General features: G+C 46.6%; 3 protein-coding genes across 11 annotated transcripts; 1 reads left to right on the forward strand and 2 right to left on the reverse strand.

Moving 5' to 3' along the window:
* Nucleotides 1-2,172: 2,172 nt before the first annotated feature.
* Nucleotides 2,173-10,848, reverse strand: LOC143516876 (calaxin-like). 5 transcript variants are annotated; one of them, XM_077008751.1, is made up of 18 exons: nt 10,586-10,847; nt 10,376-10,516; nt 10,185-10,268; nt 9,798-9,912; nt 9,024-9,712; nt 8,785-8,904; nt 8,527-8,650; nt 8,104-8,210; nt 7,891-7,985; nt 7,506-7,638; nt 7,289-7,385; nt 7,023-7,193; nt 6,775-6,929; nt 6,157-6,346; nt 5,795-5,929; nt 5,386-5,544; nt 4,575-4,673; nt 3,734-4,393 (listed from the first exon to the last, which is right to left on the reverse strand). In XM_077008751.1, the coding sequence occupies exons 1-15, from the start codon at nt 10,691-10,693 to the stop codon at nt 5,868-5,870; spliced, it is 2,391 nt and encodes a 796-aa protein (XP_076864866.1). In that variant the 5' UTR covers nt 10,694-10,847; the 3' UTR covers nt 3,734-4,393; nt 4,575-4,673; nt 5,386-5,544; nt 5,795-5,867. The 5 variants fall into 5 exon arrangements, with proteins under 5 accessions (XP_076864868.1, XP_076864869.1, XP_076864866.1 ...); XM_077008750.1 differs by having other exon boundaries at nt 3,734-4,673; XM_077008752.1 differs by lacking the exon at nt 5,795-5,929 and having other exon boundaries at nt 3,734-4,673; nt 10,586-10,848.
* Nucleotides 9,698-12,371, forward strand: LOC143516879 (RNA-binding protein 48-like). Of its 3 annotated transcripts, XM_077008758.1 has the most exons (5): nt 9,698-9,967; nt 10,170-10,277; nt 11,248-11,438; nt 11,515-11,660; nt 11,752-12,371. In XM_077008758.1, exons 2-5 carry the CDS (start codon nt 10,248-10,250, stop codon nt 12,354-12,356), a joined length of 972 nt encoding a protein of 323 aa, XP_076864873.1. In that variant the 5' UTR covers nt 9,698-9,967; nt 10,170-10,247; the 3' UTR covers nt 12,357-12,371. The 3 variants fall into 3 exon arrangements, with proteins under 3 accessions (XP_076864873.1, XP_076864874.1, XP_076864872.1); XM_077008759.1 differs by lacking the exons at nt 9,698-9,967; nt 10,170-10,277 and adding an exon at nt 10,411-10,543; XM_077008757.1 differs by lacking the exons at nt 9,698-9,967; nt 10,170-10,277 and adding an exon at nt 10,899-11,049.
* A 2,346-nt stretch (nt 12,372-14,717) lies between these two features.
* LOC143516882 (calaxin-like) lies at nt 14,718-20,349 on the reverse strand. Of its 3 annotated transcripts, none has more exons than XM_077008762.1 (8): nt 17,928-18,071; nt 16,120-17,215; nt 15,927-15,959; nt 15,669-15,824; nt 15,487-15,591; nt 15,257-15,408; nt 15,036-15,140; nt 14,718-14,895 (listed from the first exon to the last, which is right to left on the reverse strand). In XM_077008762.1, the coding sequence occupies exons 2-8, from the start codon at nt 16,184-16,186 to the stop codon at nt 14,836-14,838; spliced, it is 678 nt and encodes a 225-aa protein (XP_076864877.1). In that variant the 5' UTR covers nt 16,187-17,215; nt 17,928-18,071; the 3' UTR covers nt 14,718-14,835. The 3 variants fall into 3 exon arrangements, with proteins under 3 accessions (XP_076864877.1, XP_076864878.1, XP_076864876.1); XM_077008761.1 differs by lacking the exons at nt 14,718-14,895; nt 15,036-15,140; nt 15,257-15,408; ... (1 more) ...; nt 15,669-15,824; nt 15,927-15,959 and adding exons at nt 18,337-18,471; nt 18,699-18,888; nt 19,317-19,471; ... (1 more) ...; nt 19,831-19,927; nt 20,048-20,349 and having other exon boundaries at nt 16,293-17,215; nt 17,928-18,086; XM_077008763.1 differs by lacking the exon at nt 15,927-15,959 and having other exon boundaries at nt 14,729-14,895.
* Between the last annotated feature and the right edge of the window lie 352 nt (nt 20,350-20,701).

Here is a 20,701-nt window from a genome sequence, read left to right on the forward strand (position 1 = left end):
TTTGTCTGCGTCAGTGTATATACGTGGGTAGGGTTTTGTTGTGTGATTAATAAGTCTCACCTGTGAATCGTCTCGTGATCACGTGGGGCTACTGTGGTTTGTCTATTTAATGTGCGCTCGCGCAGTGTCCTGTGCTCGTCGTTGTCTAAGTCTACACGTTGTGTGTACCTGTTTAGTATTCGTGCGCCGATTGCGCAATAATTGTAAAATAAAAGTGACGTCTGTCAAGACGAAATACGGATTCTGTGTCTCGTCCGTCTGTCACCGCCCAGCGTCACAGAACGACGAGCCGACCAGAGACACCCGAACATGCCAGGATACGCCACCCGGCCTAAGAAGGCGTTGCGTCCCAGCAAAAGGCACCACCGCTCCTCCTCCTCGCCCCCGCGCCGCATACCCTCGCCGACTCGGGAACAGCTGATGTCAGACCCTGTATGCGCCCTCCAGCTGACCTCAGCCCAGAAGGTCGAGGAGAGAGACCCTGATCTAGCAGAGATCTTCCGGCAGGGCGCGGTAAGAATCTAGAGGGAGAGACACGCTCCTCCAGCCCGCGCTCTCTCGCCTCTGAGGGTGGGCTCGTTCGTCATGGGTGCTACCGAGTCCACCCCAGAGAGCGAGTTCGGAGAGGAGGACTCCGAGGAGGAGCAGGAGGAGGAGGGTGACTACCCCCCCTCGATGAATGACGCATCCACGGTGGACTATGGTGGAGAGGAGGAGGACTACCCCCCGTCTCTGGACGATACCTCCACCGTGGACTACTGTGGAGACGGAGAGGGCTACCCCTTGTCGCTGGAAGACGCTTCCGGACGCGACTACGGGTCAGAGGAGGAGGAGGAGTCCGAGGAAGAGGACTACCTCCCTCCGCCCGTTGGTTCCTCTTCCGTCAAAGGGGAGGGGGAAGAGGTCGACATCGGAGACTACCCTCCGTCGGAGCACTCGGCAGACCCCGCCGATTACGGTGAGGAAGAGGAGGAGGAACGTCCGTGGTCCGTGCACTCGGACGTCTCAGAGTGCACGGACAGCGACGTGTACTCCGAGGAGGTCAGTCCACCCCCCTCTGAGTGTTCGGTTGGGACGGTAAAGGGAGGGTGGAGTGCACCCTCCGGTCGCTCCGGAGGAGATAACATGGACTGCTCTCGGGGTGGCAGTCCGGAGCAGCCCATGAGTTGGAGCCGGGGCAGCGAGGCGGAAGACATGGAGGTGGAAGAGCCCACAGCCGACTCCGGAGAGCGGTCGCGAGGCGAGAGGGACATCCCCTACGACCAGCTGGGGGGAGAGTCCGCCCGCCGCGCTGCGCAGGGCACGTCCGCCCGCCGCGCTGCGCCGGGCACGTCCACCCGCCGCGCTGCGCCGGGCACGTCCGCCAGCCGCGCTGCGTCCGGTGGAGGGACTGCAGGAGGAGCACCGCCACCCGCAGCGCCTACTGCACCAGTAGCTCCCGACCTCTCGTCCCTCATCACTCTCCTGCTGGCGCGCAGCCTGGCGCCCATGTCGTGTGTGTGTGTTCCCGTGTTTGTCAGTCTTCCCCTTTGTTTACCAAACCCGTTTTTCCCTCTTGTGCCACTGTGTGTGAACGTGCCTGTGTGTGTGTTTGTGAACGTTCCGTTTAATGTGTCTTCCGTCTTTTCCCCCGTCTTCCCAGGGAGGGTGTTCTAGGCGGTCCGTGGCGGACGCTTCACCAAGGGCGGTCACCTCCCAGACGCAGGACTGAGCGCGTCGGATCCGCCCATCGTCGTGGGTTCGGGGCACTCGGTCCTGTTGGCACCCCGGGACGGGTAGTGCCCTTGGAGGGGGCGTCTGTCACGTTGAGGACCCCGGCCCCTCCCTTTTGGGCGTGTGTCAACGTAGTCCACGTGCTTTGTCGGCGTCAGTGTATATACTTGGGTAGGGTTTTGTTGTGTGATTAATAAGTCTCACCTGTGAATCGTCTCGTGATCACGTGGGGCTACTGTGGTTTGTCTATTTAATGTGCGCTCGCGCAGTGTCCTGTGCTCGTCGTTGTCTAAGTCTACACGTTGTGTGTACCTGTTTAGTATTCGTGCGCCGATTGCGCAATAATTGTAAAATAAAAGTGACATCTGTCAAGACGAAATACGGATTCTGTGTCTCGTCCGTCTGTCGCCGCCCAGCGTCACAACGGCGAAGAATTTAATCACATTTTATCCCACCATTTCTACAGCAATACATTATTTTAAAAGCATTACAATGTGTACTACCTCAGAAATGAATGCTTTACTGGTGCAGAGTTTTGTTTTAAAATAAATTTTGTTTATTTTTTATTATTACACATTATTCAAGTGAATCTGTGCTCCAGTGTGTCTTGGAATGCATGCTGCTCAAAAGCCTGTATACTCTGTAAAACAAACAAAAGGATTATTAACTAATGTATTTATTATCATTATATATTATTCTATAATTTTAAACAGCTGCAACAAGAACCTTTAAAGTGAAATGGCACATGTAAACCTTAAAATGTGTATTTTGTTATTTCACCTTTGGATCAGGAAGACATGTTCCAAAAGCCTCTAATAGCAGATTTTCATCTCTCACAGCCTTTTCGAAGTCAGCATATGAAAGTCTGCTGTCATGGTCATAATCCTATATGTCCAAATCAAATGCAGATTAAATAATCAAACCCATTCACATTAACTGAACTACGCAATTCAATGTCTGACAGCTATTTTCATAACGTGACTGCCCTGTATTTGTATTACCATTTTCTTCAGTGCTATTTCCACTAGGTCCTTAACGCCCTCATCTGGGTCTTCCTCAGTTGGTTGTCTGGTCAGGCTGTCCTTCAACATGTGAAACATTTCTTCCCGGGATATGTAACCATCTCCGTTCAAGTCGTATACGTCAAAACAGTCTAGTCATGTCAAAAAGAGCCATGGCGTTAGAACTATGGGATCATTATTCCTTAAAAAGCATCTGCTTACCATCTTACACTTGATCTTTTCCTCCAAAGTCCCTCGAAGGAAGACAGCCAGTCCCTCCAGCCACTCTTTCACACTGATGTAGCTGTCGTTGTCCTTGTCAAATGCGCGGAAAACTGTGCGCCGTACAATGATTACTAGACATTCAGTTACACCGCAGGCAAACCTCCAGCTAAGACACCTGTACCCGTACCTCTGTCCATCATCATGTCGTCCGTCAGTCCAAAGGTATTGTGCAATATGTATCTGAATGTGCTGCGGTCCAGACCGGTCCCAACCTTTCTCTCGGCCTGGTCTCCCAGTAGTGTGTTGTACAGCCTTATGAGGCATTCTGCCTCTGTTTTATTAACTGGACAAGAGTATTGAGGTTCAGTTTATAGCTCACACTTTCTAACACGCTTGGTAATTTCAGAAAGGGATCCTATTAAAATGAAAGATGATGCAAACTCACATCTCACTCCACAGAACACCGACTTAACGCAAACTAGGTTTAAAGAAGCCAAATGAGCTAAGGGCTAGTTCAGTTAGCTTTAGTTCATTTAGCTTTAGTTACCTGCTGGCTAGTTAACCTTGCTGACTAACGGGATAATAAACAATACCATGACAAACGAGTATTTCCTCAAATCAATAATTTCAGTACTTACAATGTTTAACGTGTTTAGACAAAGTTTCGGCCAAGTTTTGAATTAACTTCTTGCTCATTGCCGACATCGCTGATGCTTTGAAAGCGCAGACGGTGCTGTTGTCATAGAAACCTCAAGCCAAGCGCACGTGCCGGAAGAATCGCGGGAACCTCGATAGACCGTCACTGAAGAGCTGTCGTGTCTACCATTTTTATTTGGATTTTGGTGTACCAAAAGCTTGCGTTAATTAAAGACCTGAGAGTATGGCAAGACTACATTTGTTCACAAATTAATTCGACAATTAATCATTAGTGACAAAATTTACTGTGTCGAGAAAATGTTTAAGAAAATTAGAAACAGTTTAGCAGGTGAAAACACAAGCCCAAAATACATGTTCAGACAAACTCATTACTAGGCCTCAGGGAGCCAGCATTGATATATGAAACGATTCATCTGGACTGATACATTGGTTTCAGGCATTATCTTTATGTAGACAGTAGCTATACACATAGAAAAATAGTAGCAACATCATCCAGTGTGAATCTACACACACTGCTCTCACTGGAGATGTGAAGGAAGAATCTCTCAGCAATATAGCAAATATCTGATGGCAAGCTTGTGGATTTAAATGCATTACAAGGATAAATGCAGTTTTCTTATTCATTTGTGAATATTAAATATTTTCCTATTGATTGAGCGTGGATTTCAAAGGAGCAAAGCCTTTGTGTGGGGACGAGCAGGGACACTTAAAAAGTTTTTCTTCTTGCACTGGGAGAATGTAGGGTTACAGTCGTAGCCGTATTCACAGCAGTGTTTCCCATCTTTACAACATTGACCCTTCAAAAGAGAACACAGAGCAATGGAAGACAACACAAACCAAAAACAATGCCACTCGAAACAAGCAAGCTTAACAGTACATACCACCATACCATTATATGGTCCCCTAAATATATACCATATATAGTTATTGCTCTATAAATCAGTTTATAGAGAATATTCATATGAATGAGAAGTTTACCAGAGGATATGGGCAACATCCCCACTGGCCGGTTGGTGCCTTGCAGCAGGTGTGCCCAGCAGGACAGTAGAAGCGACTGCTACACCGTATGACCCCAGCCTGCATTAGATGTAATAATGAGAAATCAATTCAATGTACAGATGGAAAAAATTGTTAAAATGTGCTTGCTTCTATAATGCACATTGCAATACAATAATTTGTACGGATTGAAATACGGATTTCAGATTAAGGATGCCTGCACCCAAATGTAGCAGAAACTAACAGTGTACACTAACAGGCTAACAGTCAATTCCCTGACCGTTGATGTCAATGAATTATTTTAAAAAAATTTATTTAAAAAGAAAATTAGTACATGGTGTATGTAAGAATCATTAAAAGTGTTCTCAGAAATGTAAACATGTACTATCTTGGACTAGAACATCCATACTGGGCTCTTCTGGACATGTTTTCCATCACTAAATTAGTAAATATTGAGCTTTGAAATCCATTTGATTTGTTTTACAGATTAAATTGTTTGTTTGTTTCATAAAGCCAAAATCAGTTTCTGTTAGGATGTGCAATATAATTTCCTTCCTTCAAAACAAGGGGTTATGCCACGATTTCAAAATATCCAGTAATCACCACCCACTGGTAGTTGGCAGTCATTTAGAGGTGGTACAATTACCACCAAACGTCAGTGTTGCCATGGGTACAATGTTACCAGACACTGACATACACACTGTGAATCGTGCATACAAAAATACTTTGTAAAATCAATTAAATTAACTGGATCATAGGGGTCAGTAGACCAGAAATTGCCTACAGACTTTACCTGAGGTGAGAGAGAGATTTTCTTGGGCTTTTCAGCTGGTATCTGAAGGGACGAGGGGAATCTGTACCATGGTACTCCATTTTTCACACAGTTCTTTGTCTCCGGGTCACAGCGATAGTCTTGTGGACAACAGTGGGCCTTATCTAAACAACAGACAGCCTAAAAGAAGACATTCATTACTTTTTAATTAGCATTTACTTACAACATATTGACACAGTTCCACATAGAATGTTTGAGTTCAGGCGATTTCAGGTGACGCCTCAGGCTACCACAGTGTAGTACAGTGTAGTAAAGTCCTCTTCATTTTGTTACATGCTCTTTTGAACAGATCCCTTCACACCTATCTGAGCATCACCACATTTTTTACTACACTCCAGAGTACTTGTGAGACAGTGTAATGTACCCTTACAGAGGGATACGGGCAGCAGGCATATCCTGTATTAGTTAAACAGCATGTATTTCTCTCCTGACATTGTCTTCCATCAGGACAGTGCACAGCGCTGGTGACCAGCCCTGCCATGAGCAACAATATCATGACAGTCATCTGGAGGGAAGAAAAACACAAAACCAAAGATTTGACAAGCACTACAGGACGAAAAGTCATGTGCTGTGAATCTCCTTTTCATTCTAAACAGTTATACCATCAAATACTCGGGAACTATTGATATAGAACACACGCACACCTGAGTGACGATACGGCATAGCTGTACACACCCTCACAAGAACATCGCCTGCATTACAGCTGGAAGGGGAGACTAGATGAACGCTTGCCTTCACTGGTGCCATCGCCTCGGCCGTGTACAGCACTGGCATGGACAGCTCGGTCCAGTAGAAGGTTCAGGTCTTGAGGAAGGTAGCCCTCGGTTTTCATGGCGATGCCTTCCAGATCAAGGCCTGAACAGTCTTCAGGTGTGATGTTCTTACTGTTCATCAGAGATCTAAGGATGTCCACTCTCTGGACCTGAATACCCCACCATACAGATTTCATGTAGCTACATACAAAAACTAAACAACTTAGCAAATAATGCAAAACTTTATTTTGAATATAATTAAGTCTCAAGTCATCAAAGACACAACTGCAGCCTCATTTCTTGATCTTAAGAAAAATAAAAAGCAAACAAACAACAAAAAAACAGTAAACCCATATGGTCATATGTCAACACAAAGTACGATCAAGAATGTAAGCAGCTTTGTGACCTGGTCTGGTGTGGGGAGCTTTGTGAGCTGACCTGGTCTGGTGTGGGGATCTTTGTGAGCTGACCTGGTCTGGTGTAGGGATCTTTGTGAGCTGACCTGGTCTGGTGTGGGGATCTTTGTGAGCTGACCTGGTCTGGTGTGGAGATCTTTGTGAGCTGACCTGGTCTGGTGTGGAGATCTTTGTGAGCTGACCTGGTCTGGTGTGGGGATCTTGCAGAAGCTCTGAAAGAAGTGGGAGCCCTGCACTTGCGTCAGCGTTGGGTGAAGAGACTGCTCAGTCTGTGCCGTGACCAGCAGAGCTACAAGACTGCATCGCACCACCGCCTCGTCCACCAAGTCCATCAGGCCTGTGCAACACACCCAGACACACGAGGCCTCAGTCAGACCACAGCGCTCCAACGATTGAACCCATTAGTGGAAGTGGGTGAGGGGTCCCCTACCCTGCGCGATGTGCAGACGCAGTACAGCCTCCTGGCCCTGCTCTTGCTCGGCCGTGGCGGCTGCCCCCGTCACTTCATCCAGGTCATCCAGAAGGACCACAGAAGGCTGCCTCCACATTGCCTGCTCAAAAACCTCCCCCAGCCTCTGCCTCACCGTGTCCACACGTTTGCCTGAAATACGTAGAACGCCGTAAGCCCTGAGCATTGAAGTTTGCTCCTCGCGTGTGCTAGGACAGAAAAGCAGGACGCACGAATGTTCGTGGTACCTTTGAGCTTCCTGCAGTCCAGCACCTCGACGTGGGCGTCCATCTCCTCCGCTGCCTTCCTACAGAGAGCCCTGGAGAGAGTAGTCTTTCCACTGCCCTTTAAACCGCCACAAGAGATCAGTCATACCATTAGTCACTCAAATAGTACGTACCGAAACATAAAAACAACAAAAAACATGGTGTCACTACAAGCACGAGTCTAGTGTCACATGGTCACCTTGGCTCCTGAGATGAGAAGGGCCCCACTCCGGAGGCCAGGGCCCATGGACACGAGCTCCCAGCAGAGGGGGCCTCTCATCAGACTGTGGGAGATGTGCTCCATAGCAGTAGCAACCGCCTCCTCCACCCCTCTGGCCAGGGGCCCGCAATGCACAAAAGGCACACCCATCAAGAACTCCACATATGTGGGACATCGTTTGCCCTGGTGCTCATTTGTCTGCCTTCGCCACTGTCCCCCACTTCTCCCAATTCAAGTTTATAACATTTGTGTTCACTTTCGATAAATACCTTAATAACCTTAGCAAAAGTTTATGTGCATTTTTTGTAGGGTTTCTGTGGTTTTTACAGTTGTGAAAGTAGTTCAGACAATACTTGTGACTTACCCAAGAGAACTCAGGGAGGGAGAGTCAGCGAGAGGCGATTCATCACCAGAGCGTCCTGCAGTCGTGGGGTCTAAAGGCGCACACTCCTTCATTACCTATCTCCAAACAACACATATGGAATGTAAACAGGAATATGCAGAGAAAGCATATAGGAATAAAAAAAAAAAAGATGCAGAGAATTCAGGTTTTCCATTCATTGATGCATCACGGTACCTGGATGTCTGCCTTGTAGAGCACACCAGTAGATAAGAGGAAGAGCTTATCCTTGGTCTGGGAATCAGGTTCAGGCTTCTGTACCGTCAAGATGAATTCAGATTTTCCTGAGGTGAAAACAGTACCAGATGGGTGGTAAAGAAAGAGCGTAGTTTATCCTGGCTTTGGGCTCTGCACTTTGGTATTAATGGTGGCAACGTCAGATTAAAAAGCTTCTTTATTTATGGTAATCTGATATCATTTGAAGATGGTAAAAATGAAACAGGCAGCCTCACACGCTACGTATCCTGCTACAGGATAAAAAATGAATGGCCTGATATTCTCTGAAATGAAAAGCAAGCTTTTTTATTTTCCCCCCTTTTGAGTTATTGAAAGTTGTTGATTTTGGTGTCAAAACAAAGATGGATCCAGGTAAGAACCTACCTTCAGAGCACTGCAGGAGGACGGTGCTCGTCTGCGCGGTCAGACACGCCAACGGCTGGTGACTCCGAGCATGCAGCCAACCGAGGAAGGCAGAACGAACATCCTCCTCTCCCTCACTCTCAGCCTGCAGAGAGACAAAACCAAAACAGGAAGGCACCTTGTTTCAATTCCAGACTAAAATGAACATCTCACAGCTACTACATCAGTAAAAACCTGGTATATGCTTCCGAGAGGTAGAGGAAAGAAAGATTCACTCACTAATGGCTGTAGTGGCTGGAGTGAAATAGCCAGTGCCACCTCTGGGATACATTTCACAGGACAGACTTTCACAGCAGAATGTGGGTCCACGCCCAACCTTGTACGTAACACGCTCGGAATCTGGATTAAGAACAGAAGGACCATCACAGCTGAAACACTGTTGAGTTGTTACGATTTTGCTGTAGAATCATCTTCTGAGTCTGATCCAAGATAAGAAGTTGCCACTTTAAAGTTCTCACCCAAACTTTCCCGCAGTAGATTTCTCCCATTCTGAAGGACCTTTGATCCACTTGCAGTTTCTCTACATTATGGCAAAGTATCCTGACCACCACAGGCTCCTCCCTGGGGGTTTCTGCATCTTTTTCAGTCTGAGAGTCGATTCCACCCTTTCTCCTCTCTGCTGCTTGCTTGGCTTGCTCCCTCACTTCTTTAGGAGAGTAGATTTTAGAGAGTCTACCATAGGTTAAGACCGCCTGTCCAGTACTCCAATGGTCACGTTCCAGATGGTCCCATGGTAACAGGTGAACATCTCCATAACTTGAGTCCAGGTGGCTGATAGCCCCTGGTGGAGATCCACAAACTCGAAGAATACAGTCCTGGAAGATGGCAGGTATGGTAGGGACTTCTGGAATCTCTTTCACGGGTTCAAATCTGCCTGGGAACATGTATCTCACCAGACCCCTCAGATCAGCTACTCCACCCCAGTGGCCTGCCCGATTGTTAAAGGACTCATGGAGAGAGTCTGTTGTTATGGAGGAGGTGGATGTGAGGTCACAGTTCTGCTCCCTCTGCTGGACTGGGCTGCTTGGATCTGGACCCACTGTGGTCACGTGGGGAATCTGTTTGCCTCCACGTGGAAACTTGGGGGAGACCACCAGTTCAGTGTACCGCTCCAAACGGCCATATGGCACAGACGGCGACAGGGAGACTACATGGATAAGACAGACAAATCTTCAGTTTGTACTTCAGAGATTAAGATCACTGCTTTATTTCAAAGGTCTGGGGATACTAACTTATCTTGATGTAGATGACAGTGCGTTGGTCAACCCATACGGGGAACACCCCATCACTGAATACTATTCGGATCTGGTCTAAAAGGTGCTGCTCCAAACTGGTGCTATGAAGCTCCTGGAAACAAAACCAGTAAATTAAAGCTTCTAGGTAAGAAACTACAATGTACAAGGTAAGATACATATAGATATTAAACACTGTAGTAAAGTACGCTAGATTTTCAGACATATGGTGTTTTGGACAGAGGTCCTTCATCAGCTGTGCAAGCAAAGTGCTTCTGAATTAATGGGAACTAAGAGGAGCCAGTTTGTATATTAAAAGTACATATATGTATGTATACGTGTGTGTATTTTTTATGCACTTTGCTTCTACAGCAAACTGGGGCTTACCAATATCTCCCAGTCATCTGAGGAGAGAGGCTCTACAAACACTTGGTGAACCGGCTGCACCTGATGACATGGTCGCAGGGATCCCTGAAACAGGTCAAGCAGCAGATCACTCCTTCACTCCCACAACCAGTAACAACGCTCATGACAAACGTCTCCAAACTTCTGGCTAGCACGTTAACACGCCAAGTCACCTGCTTCCCTTCCTGAAAGCCCAGTGTCTCCCCCAACTGTCTGCTCAGCTCAACTCTGTGCTCCTGGGATGATGTCCGGCCCTTTGTCCAGCTGAGGAACACGGGTCTCTCGAGTCCACACGAGAGCTCCAGAACCTGGTTCTACAGATGACAACAGAATTAGATGGAGTTGAGCATGCTAAGAACTCACACTAGATATTAAACACGCACCTCCTGCAGACAGAGCTGAGTGACTACGTTTGCAGACAAGTGCAGAAAGCAGTTTTTAGAGTTGTTAAAGGCCAGAGTAATTGGTTGTACGCCATAGCTCCCCAGCATTGCATGTGACAGAAAGAAACCTCGCTACTTCGGGATGATTACGCCAAGTATCTAGCTAGCTAATGTTAGCCTGTGTGTAAGACACATGCTAGACATGTCAGTGGTCTATGGCAAACACGACCACTCGAGCTGCCGAGTACTCGATCAACGGTTGCTCAATCATGTAACAGATTTTGAAGAGTCCATTTTTCGCTGGATAAATATATATATTGTTAGACTGTTGCGACCAAAATATGTACTTATAAAATTATATGGCAATTAAGTGTAAAGCTCAGTTGTACAAACATCATCAACAACAAAACGTCTGCAGCTCACGGCCAAAGTATAGGGAGGGAAGGAAACCAAAAGCTGTCAAAGTTTAATTTCTTCTTTTTTATCGTAAACCTACAAAAAAGTTATCTGGATTTACTAGAATCGTCTGTACATTAGCTGCGGTGGCGTGCTAGCTAATGAGGCAAACATCACCGACATTAATATCTACATATTTGTATTCCTGCGGTTAGAAGACTTTTTAAAATCACGTGTCAATTGTGTTTTGTCCTGCTTTTGTTTAGGTTTACACAATTAACCTGGAGTCTCGGTTTTTATTGGTGCAAGGAGTACCTGCTATTGGTGTGATGGCTGAGCTGGTACAACTGTTTGCTCTTTATGGAGTCATTGAAGAATACAGACCACTTGATGAATACCCAGCAGAACAGTTCACTGAAGTTTACCTGCTCAAATTCCAAAAGCTTACAAGTGCAAGGTAAATAATATGACAAATAACACAGCTGGGATTGTTTTATTAAAAAATATATAACAAGGTGTATTGTTCTAATCAGGGCAGCCAAACGCAACACTGATGAGAAAAGCTTCTTTGGAGGGCTGCTTCATGTGTGCTATGCACCTGAATATGAGACTGTAGAAGACACAAGAAAGAAGTTACAAGACCGGAGGAGGTATGTGAACAGGGCAACTAAAAAAACAGGTAGGATTCTCATAGTTTGTTTGGGATCTAATTACATTTTGAAGTTATGTGACCAATTTCTTGAAAATATGTAATGTCCCATTTATTACAGACAAGCAATCTCACCAAGAACAATCCACAAATACAACAAATTCTGCATGTGAAGAGGCACACGTATTGTCTGCTTCTGAATCTGAAAGTTCTCAGAGAATCCAAGGAGAGGTCTCTAGTTTTGACACTTATTCTGAATTTCCACTGTTGCCCTTACCACCCCAGCATGATGCCCCTAAGCAATATTTCTCTTCTAAAGAATCAGTTAAATCTCAACGCCTACTAGTAAAAAAATTACCTACAGAGGATAAGATGGGATCTCTACATAGTTTCATCCCTGGCACAGACCTTTACAAACAGAACTCACACAAGCCAAATCTGGCATCCCATGGCTGTGATGGAGTGACGGGCAAAGAAAAACAAGTTCCATCAGTCACTGCACCAAGGCTTATACCAAGGACAGCACATTTGGAGAACAGGAAGAGGAAAATGGAGGAAAGTCTGGACTTAATGGGTATAGCAGACAAGAATGCACCCCTGTATGGACCCAAACTTCCAGAACCACCAAAGATGGATATGGAAGATGATTCATTAAACATAACTGCTAATTTAATTAGGCGAACAATGACAAAGGTTGGTATTGTGATTTTATTAGTTGTTATATGAATGTGACATAAATCGTAAATGTTTTGGTGCAATGGTTAATATAAAGTCTTTGAAATTGTTTTTTTTTTTCCTTTTAAGGTTGCATCAGATCCCCCTCAGAGTAGAACCACCACCACAAAGCCACGGCTGTCACGTTGAGGACCCCGGCCCCTCCCTTTTGGGCGTGTGTCAACGTAGTCCACGTGCTTTGTCTGCGTCAGTGTATATACGTGGGTAGGGTTTTGTTGTGTGATTAATAAGTCTCACCTGTGAATCGTCTCGTGATCACGTGGGGCTACTGTGGTTTGTCTATTTAATGTGCGCTCGCGCAGTGTCCTGTGCTCGTCGTTGTCTAAGTCTACACGTTGTGTGTACCTGTTTAGTATTCGTGCGCCGATTGCGCAATAATTGTAAAATAAAAGTGACGTCTGTCAAGACGAAATACGGATTCTGTGTCTCGTCCGTCTGTCACCGCCCAGCGTCACAGAACGACGAGCCGACCAGAGACACCCGAACATGCCAGGATACGCCACCCGGCCTAAGAAGGCGTTGCGTCCCAGCAAAAGGCACCACCGCTCCTCCTCCTCGCCCCCGCGCCGCATACCCTCGCCGACTTGGGAACAGCTGATGTCAGACCCTGTATGCGCCCTCCAGCTGACCTCAGCCCAGAAGGTCGAGGAGAGAGACCCTGATCTAGCAGAGATCTTCCGGCAGGGCGCGGTAAGAATCTAGAGGGAGAGACACGCTCCTCCAGCCCGCGCTCTCTCGCCTCTGAGGGTGGGCTCGTTCGTCATGGGTGCTACCGAGTCCACCCCAGAGAGCGAGTTCGGAGAGGAGGACTCCGAGGAGGAGCAGGAGGAGGAGGGTGACTACCCCCCCTCGATGAATGACGCATCCACGGTGGACTATGGTGGAGAGGAGGAGGACTACCCCCCGTCTCTGGACGATACCTCCACCGTGGACTACTGTGGAGACGGAGAGGGCTACCCCTTGTCGCTGGAAGACGCTTCCGGACGCGACTACGGGTCAGAGGAGGAGGAGGAGTCCGAGGAAGAGGACTACCTCCCTCCGCCCGTTGGTTCCTCTTCCGTCAAAGGGGAGGGGGAAGAGGTCGACATCGGAGACTACCCTCCGTCGGAGCACTCGGCAGACCCCGCCGATTACGGTGAGGAAGAGGAGGAGGAACGTCCGTGGTCCGTGCACTCGGACGTCTCAGAGTGCACGGACAGCGACGTGTACTCCGAGGAGGTCAGTCCACCCCCCTCTGAGTGTTCGGTTGGGACGGTAAAGGGAGGGTGGAGTGCACCCTCCGGTCGCTCCGGAGGAGATAACATGGACTGCTCTCGGGGTGGCAGTCCGGAGCAGCCCATGAGTTGGAGCCGGGGCAGCGAGGCGGAAGACATGGAGGTGGAAGAGCCCACAGCCGACTCCGGAGAGCGGTCGCGAGGCGAGAGGGACATCCCCTACGACCAGCTGGGGGGAGAGTCCGCCCGCCGCGCTGCGCAGGGCACGTCCGCCCGCCGCGCTGCGCCGGGCACGTCCACCCGCCGCGCTGCGCCGGGCACGTCCGCCAGCCGCGCTGCGTCCGGTGGAGGGACTGCAGGAGGAGCACCGCCACCCGCAGCGCCTACTGCACCAGTAGCTCCCGACCTCTCGTCCCTCATCACTCTCCTGCTGGCGCGCAGCCTGGCGCCCATGTCGTGTGTGTGTGTTCCCGTGTTTGTCAGTCTTCCCCTTTGTTTACCAAACCCGTTTTTCCCTCTTGTGCCACTGTGTGTGAACGTGCCTGTGTGTGTGTTTGTGAACGTTCCGTTTAATGTGTCTTCCGTCTTTTCCCCCGTCTTCCCAGGGAGGGTGTTCTAGGCGGTCCGTGGCGGACGCTTCACCAAGGGCGGTCACCTCCCAGACGCAGGACTGAGCGCGTCGGATCCGCCCATCGTCGTGGGTTCGGGGCACTTGGTCCTGTTGGCACCCCGGGACGGGTAGTGCCCTTGGAGGGGGCGTCTGTCACGTTGAGGACCCCGGCCCCTCCCTTTTGGGCGTGTGTCAACGTAGTCCACGTGCTTTGTCGGCGTCAGTGTATATACTTGGGTAGGGTTTTGTTGTGTGATTAATAAGTCTCACCTGTGAATCGTCTCGTGATCACGTGGGGCTACTGTGGTTTGTCTATTTAATGTGCGCTCGCGCAGTGTCCTGTGCTCGTCGTTGTCTAAGTCTACACGTTGTGTGTACCTGTTTAGTATTCGTGCGCCGATTGCGCAATAATTGTAAAATAAAAGTGACGTCTGTCAAGACGAAATACGGATTCTGTGTCTCGTCCGTCTGTCGCCGCCCAGCGTCACAACGGCGAAGAATTTAATCACATTTTATCCCACCATTTCTACAGCAATACATTATTTTAAAAGCATTACAATGTGTACTACCTCAGAAATGAATGCTTTACTGGTGCAGAGTTTTGTTTTAAAATAAATTTTGTTTATTTTTTATTATTACACATTATTCAAGTGAATCTGTGCTCCAGTGTGTCTTGGAATGCATGCTGCTCAAAAGCCTGTATACTCTGTAAAACAAACAAAAGGATTATTAACTAATGTATTTATTATCATTATATATTATTCTATAATTTTAAACAGCTGCAACAAGAACCTTTAAAGTGAAATGGCACATGTAAACCTTAAAATGTGTATTTTGTTATTTCACCTTTGGATCAGGAAGACATGTTCCAAAAGCCTCTAATAGCAGATTTTCATCTCTCACAGCCTTTTCGAAGTCAGCATATGAAAGTCTGCTGTCATGGTCATAATCCTATATGTCCAAATCAAATGCAGATTAAATAATCAAACCCATTCACATTAACTGAACTACGCAATTCAATGTCTGACAGCTATTTTCATAACGTGACTGCCCTGTATTTGTATTACCATTTTCTTCAGTGCTATTTCCACTAGGTCCTTAACGCCCTCATCTGGGTCTTCCTCAGTTGGTTGTCTGGTCAGGCTGTCCTTCAACATGTGAAACATTTCTTCCCGGGATATGTAACCATCTCCGTTCAAGTCGTATACGTCAAAACAGTCTAGTCATGTCAAAAAGAGCCATGGCGTTAGAACTATGGGATCATTATTCCTTAAAAAGCATCTGCTTACCATCTTACACTTGATCTTTTCCTCCAAAGTCCCTCGAAGGAAGACAGCCAGTCCCTCCAGCCACTCTTTCACACTGATGTAGCTGTCGTTGTCCTTGTCAAATGCGCGGAAAACTGTGCGCCGTACAATGATTACTAGACATTCAGTTACACCGCAGGCAAACCTCCAGCTAAGACACCTGTACCCGTACCTCTGTCCATCATCATGTCGTCCGTCAGTCCAAAGGTATTGTGCAATATGTATCTGAATGTGCTGCGGTCCAGACCGGTCCCAACCTTTCTCTCGGCCTGGTCTCCCAGTAGTGTGTTGTACAGCCTTATGAGGCATTCTGCCTCTGTTTTATTAACTGGACAAGAGTATTGAGGTTCAGTTTATAGCTCACACTTTCTAACACGCTTGGTAATTTCAGAAAGGGATCCTATTAAAATGAAAGATGATGCAAACTCACATCTCACTCCACAGAACACCGACTTAACGCAAACTAGGTTTAAAGAAGCCAAATGAGCTAAGGGCTAGTTCAGTTAGCTTTAGTTCATTTAGCTTTAGTTACCTGCTGGCTAGTTAACCTTGCTGACTAACGGGATAATAAACAATACCATGACAAACGAGTATTTCCTCAAATCAATAATTTCAGTACTTACAATGTTTAACGTGTTTAGACAAAGTTTCGGCCAAGTTTTGAATTAACTTCTTGCTCATTGCCGACATCGCTGATGCTTTGAAAGCGCAGACGGTGCTGTTGTCATAGAAACCTCAAGCCAAGCGCACGTGCCGGAAGAATCGCGGGAACCTCGATAGACCGTCACTGAAGAGCTGTCGTGTCTACCATTTTTATTTGGATTTTGGTGTACCAAAAGCTTGCGTTAATTAAAGACCTGAGAGTATGGCAAGACTACATTTGTTCACAAATTAATTCGACAATTAATCATTAGTGACAAAATTTACTGTGTCGAGAAAATGTTTAAGAAAATTAGAAACAGTTTAGCAGGTGAAAACACAAGCCCAAAATACATGTTCAGACAAACTCATTACTAGGCCTCAGGGAGCCAGCATTGATATATGAAACGATTCATCTGGACTGATACATTGGTTTCAGGCATTATCTTTATGTAGACAGTAGCTATACACATAGAAAAATAGTAGCAACATCATCCAGTGTGAATCTACACACACTGCTCTCACTGGAGATGTGAAGGAAGAATCTCTCAGCAATATAGCAAATATCTGATGGCAAGCTTGTGGATTTAAATGCATTACAAGGATAAATGCAGTTTTCTTATTCATTTGTGAATATTAAATATTTTCCTATTGATTGAGCGTGGATTTCAAAGGAGCAAAGCCTTTGTGTGGGGACGAGCAGGGACACTTAAAAAGTTTTTCTTCTTGCACTGGGAGAATGTAGGGTTACAGTCGTAGCCGTATTCACAGCAGTGTTTCCCATCTTTACAACATTGACCCTTCAAAAGAGAACACAGAGCAATGGAAGACAACACAAACCAAAAACAATGCCACTCGAAACAAGCAAGCTTAACAGTACATACCACCATACCATTATATGGTCCCCTAAATATATACCATATATAGTTATTGCTCTATAAATCAGTTTATAGAGAATATTCATATGAATGAGAAGTTTACCAGAGGATATGGGCAACATCCCCACTGGCCGGTTGGTGCCTTGCAGCAGGTGTGCCCAGCAGGACAGTAGAAGCGACTGCTACACCGTATGACCCCAGCCTGCATTAGATGTAATAATGAGAAATCAATTCAATGTACAGATGGAAAAAATTGTTAAAATGTGCTTGCTTCTATAATGCACATTGCAATACAATAATTTGTACGGATTGAAATACGGATTTCAGATTAAGGATGCCTGCACCCAAATGTAGCAGAAACTAACAGTGTACACTAACAGGCTAACAGTCAATTCCCTGACCGTTGATGTCAATGAATTATTTTTAAAAAATTTATTTAAAAAGAAAATTAGTACATGGTGTATGTAAGAATCATTAAAAGTGTTCTCAGAAATGTAAACATGTACTATCTTGGACTAGAACATCCATACTGGGCTCTTCTGGACATGTTTTCCATCACTAAATTAGTAAATATTGAGCTTTGAAATCCATTTGATTTGTTTTACAGATTAAATTGTTTGTTTGTTTCATAAAGCCAAAATCAGTTTCTGTTAGGATGTGCAATATAATTTCCTTCCTTCAAAACAAGGGGTTATGCCACGATTTCAAAATATCCAGTAATCACCACCCACTGGTAGTTGGCAGTCATTTAGAGGTGGTACAATTACCACCAAACGTCAGTGTTGCCATGGGTACAATGTTACCAGACACTGACATACACACTGTGAATCGTGCATACAAAAATACTTTGTAAAATCAATTAAATTAACTGGATCATAGGGGTCAGTAGACCAGAAATTGCCTACAGACTTTACCTGAGGTGAGAGAGAGATTTTCTTGGGCTTTTCAGCTGGTATCTGAAGGGACGAGGGGAATCTGTACCATGGTACTCCATTTTTCACACAGTTCTTTGTCTCCGGGTCACAGCGATAGTCTTGTGGACAACAGTGGGCCTTATCTAAACAACAGACAGCCTAAAAGAAGACATTCATTACTTTTTAATTAGCATTTACTTACAACATATTGACACAGTTCCACATAGAATGTTTGAGTTCAGGCGATTTCAGGTGACGCCTCAGGCTACCACAGTGTAGTACAGTGTAGTAAAGTCCTCTTCATTTTGTTACATGCTCTTTTGAACAGATCCCTTCACACCTATCTGAGCATCACCACATTTTTTACTACACTCCAGAGTACTTGTGAGACAGTGTAATGTACCCTTACAGAGGGATACGGGCAGCAGGCATATCCTGTATTAGTTAAACAGCATGTATTTCTCTCCTGACATTGTCTTCCATCAGGACAGTGCACAGCGCTGGTGACCAGCCCTGCCATGAGCAACAATATCATGACAGTCATCTGGAGGGAAGAAAAACACAAAACCAAAGATTTGACAAGCACTACAGGACGAAAAGTCATGTGCTGTGAATCTCCTTTTCATTCTAAACAGTTATACCATCAAATACTCGGGAACTATTGATATAGAACACACGCACACCTGAGTGACGATACGGCATAGCTGTACACACCCTCACAAGAACATCGCCTGCATTACAGCTGGAAGGGGAGACTAGATGAACGCTTGCCTTCACTGGTGCCATCGCCTCGGCCGTGTACAGCACTGGCATGGACAGCTCGGTCCAGTAGAAGGTTCAGGTCTTGAGGAAGGTAGCCCTCGGTTTTCATGGCGATGCCTTCCAGATCAAGGCCTGAACAGTCTTCAGGTGTGATGTTCTTACTGTTCATCAGAGATCTAAGGATGTCCACTCTCTGGACCTGAATACCCCACCATACAGATTTCATGTAGCTACATACAAAAACTAAACAACTTAGCAAATAATGCAAAACTTTATTTTGAATATAATTAAGTCTCAAGTCATCAAAGACACAACTGCAGCCTCATTTCTTGATCTTAAGAAAAATAAAAAGCAAACAAACAACAAAAAAACAGTAAACCCATATGGTCATATGTCAACACAAAGTACGATCAAGAATGTAAGCAGCTTTGTGACCTGGTCTGGTGTGGGGAGCTTTGTGAGCTGACCTGGTCTGGTGTGGGGATCTTTGTGAGCTGACCTGGTCTGGTGTAGGGATCTTTGTGAGCTGACCTGGTCTGGTGTGGGGATCTTTGTGAGCTGACCTGGTCTGGTGTGGAGATCTTTGTGAGCTGACCTGGTCTGGTGTGGAGATCTTTGTGAGCTGACCTGGTCTGGTGTGGGGATCTTGCAGAAGCTCTGAAAGAAGTGGGAGCCCTGCACTTGCGTCAGCGTTGGGTGAAGAGACTGCTCAGTCTGTGCCGTGACCAGCAGAGCTACAAGACTGCATCGCACCACCGCCTCGTCCACCAAGTCCATCAGGCCTGTGCAACACACCCAGACACACGAGGCCTCAGTCAGACCACAGCGCTCCAACGATTGAACCCATTAGTGGAAGTGGGTGAGGGGTCCCCTACCCTGCGCGATGTGCAGACGCAGTACAGCCTCCTGGCCCTGCTCTTGCTCGGCCGTGGCGGCTGCCCCCGTCACTTCATCCAGGTCATCCAGAAGGACCACAGAAGGCTGCCTCCACATTGCCTGCTCAAAAACCTCCCCCAGCCTCTGCCTCACCGTGTCCGCACGTTTGCCTGAAATACGTAGAACGCCGTAAGCCCTGAGCATTGAAGTTTGCTCCTCGCGTGTGCTAGGACAGAAAAGCAGGACGCACGAATGTTCGTGGTACCTTTGAGCTTCCTGCAGTCCAGCACCTCGACGTGGGCGTCCATCTCCTCCGCTGCCTTCCTACAGAGAGCCCTGGAGAGAGTAGTCTTTCCACTGCCCTTTAAACCGCCACAAGAGATCAGTCATACCATTAGTCACTCAAATAGTACGTACCGAAACATAAAAACAACAAAAAACATGGTGTCACTACAAGCACGAGTCTAGTGTCACATGGTCACCTTGGCTCCTGAGATGAGAAGGGCCCCACTCCGGAGGCCAGGGCCCATGGACACGAGCTCCCAGCAGAGGGGGCCTCTCATCAGACTGTGGGAGATGTGCTCCATAGCAGTAGCAACCGCCTCCTCCACCCCTCTGGCCAGGGGCCCGCAATGCACAAAAGGCACACCCATCAAGAACTCCACATATGTGGGACATCGTTTGCCCTGGTGCTCATTTGTCTGCCTTCGCCACTGTCCCCCACTTCTCCCAATTCAAGTTTATAACATTTGTGTTCACTTTCGATAAATACCTTAATAACCTTAGCAAAAGTTTATGTGCATTTTTTGTAGGGTTTCTGTGGTTTTTACAGTTGTGAAAGTAGTTCAGACAATACTTGTGACTTACCCAAGAGAACTCAGGGAGGGAGAGTCAGCGAGAGGCGATTCATCACCAGAGCGTCCTGCAGTCGTGGGGTCTAAAGGCGCACACTCCTTCATTACCTATCTCCAAACAACACATATGGAATGTAAACAGGAATATGCAGAGAAAGCATATAGGAATAAAAAAAAAAAAGATGCAGAGAATTCAGGTTTTCCATTCATTGATGCATCACGGTACCTGGATGTCTGCCTTGTAGAGCACACCAGTAGATAAGAGGAAGAGCTTATCCTTGG

The sequence above is a fragment of the Brachyhypopomus gauderio genome, chromosome 6, assembly GCF_052324685.1.
Source record: "Brachyhypopomus gauderio isolate BG-103 chromosome 6, BGAUD_0.2, whole genome shotgun sequence".
NCBI classification, from domain to species: domain Eukaryota; kingdom Metazoa; phylum Chordata; class Actinopteri; order Gymnotiformes; family Hypopomidae; genus Brachyhypopomus; species Brachyhypopomus gauderio.

Coding starts and splice junctions, on each gene's coding strand:
- LOC143516876 (XM_077008751.1), bottom strand. CDS start 10,693: ATGCTGGGGAGCTATGGCGTACAACCAATTACTCTGGCCTTTAACAAC. Junction 10,269..10,375: donor GCTTTCAGGAAGGGAAGCAG/GTGACTTGGCGT, acceptor GACCTGTTTCAG/GGATCCCTGCGACCATGTCA. Junction 9,713..9,797: donor TGTCATCTACATCAAGATAA/GTTAGTATCCCC, acceptor TTATCCATGTAG/TCTCCCTGTCGCCGTCTGTG.
- LOC143516879 (XM_077008757.1), top strand. CDS start 10,945: ATGGCAATTAAGTGTAAAGCTCAGTTGTACAAACATCATCAACAACAA. Junction 11,439..11,514: donor CAAAAGCTTACAAGTGCAAG/GTAAATAATATG, acceptor TGTTCTAATCAG/GGCAGCCAAACGCAACACTG. Junction 11,661..11,751: donor CAGGGCAACTAAAAAAACAG/GTAGGATTCTCA, acceptor CATTTATTACAG/ACAAGCAATCTCACCAAGAA.
- LOC143516882 (XM_077008761.1), bottom strand. CDS start 20,218: ATGGGTGTGCCTTTTGTGCATTGCGGGCCCCTGGCCAGAGGGGTGGAG. Junction 19,928..20,047: donor TTCTCATCTCAGGAGCCAAG/GTGACCATGTGA, acceptor GGCGGTTTAAAG/GGCAGTGGAAAGACTACTCT. Junction 19,736..19,830: donor GGACTGCAGGAAGCTCAAAG/GTACCACGAACA, acceptor TACGTATTTCAG/GCAAACGTGCGGACACGGTG.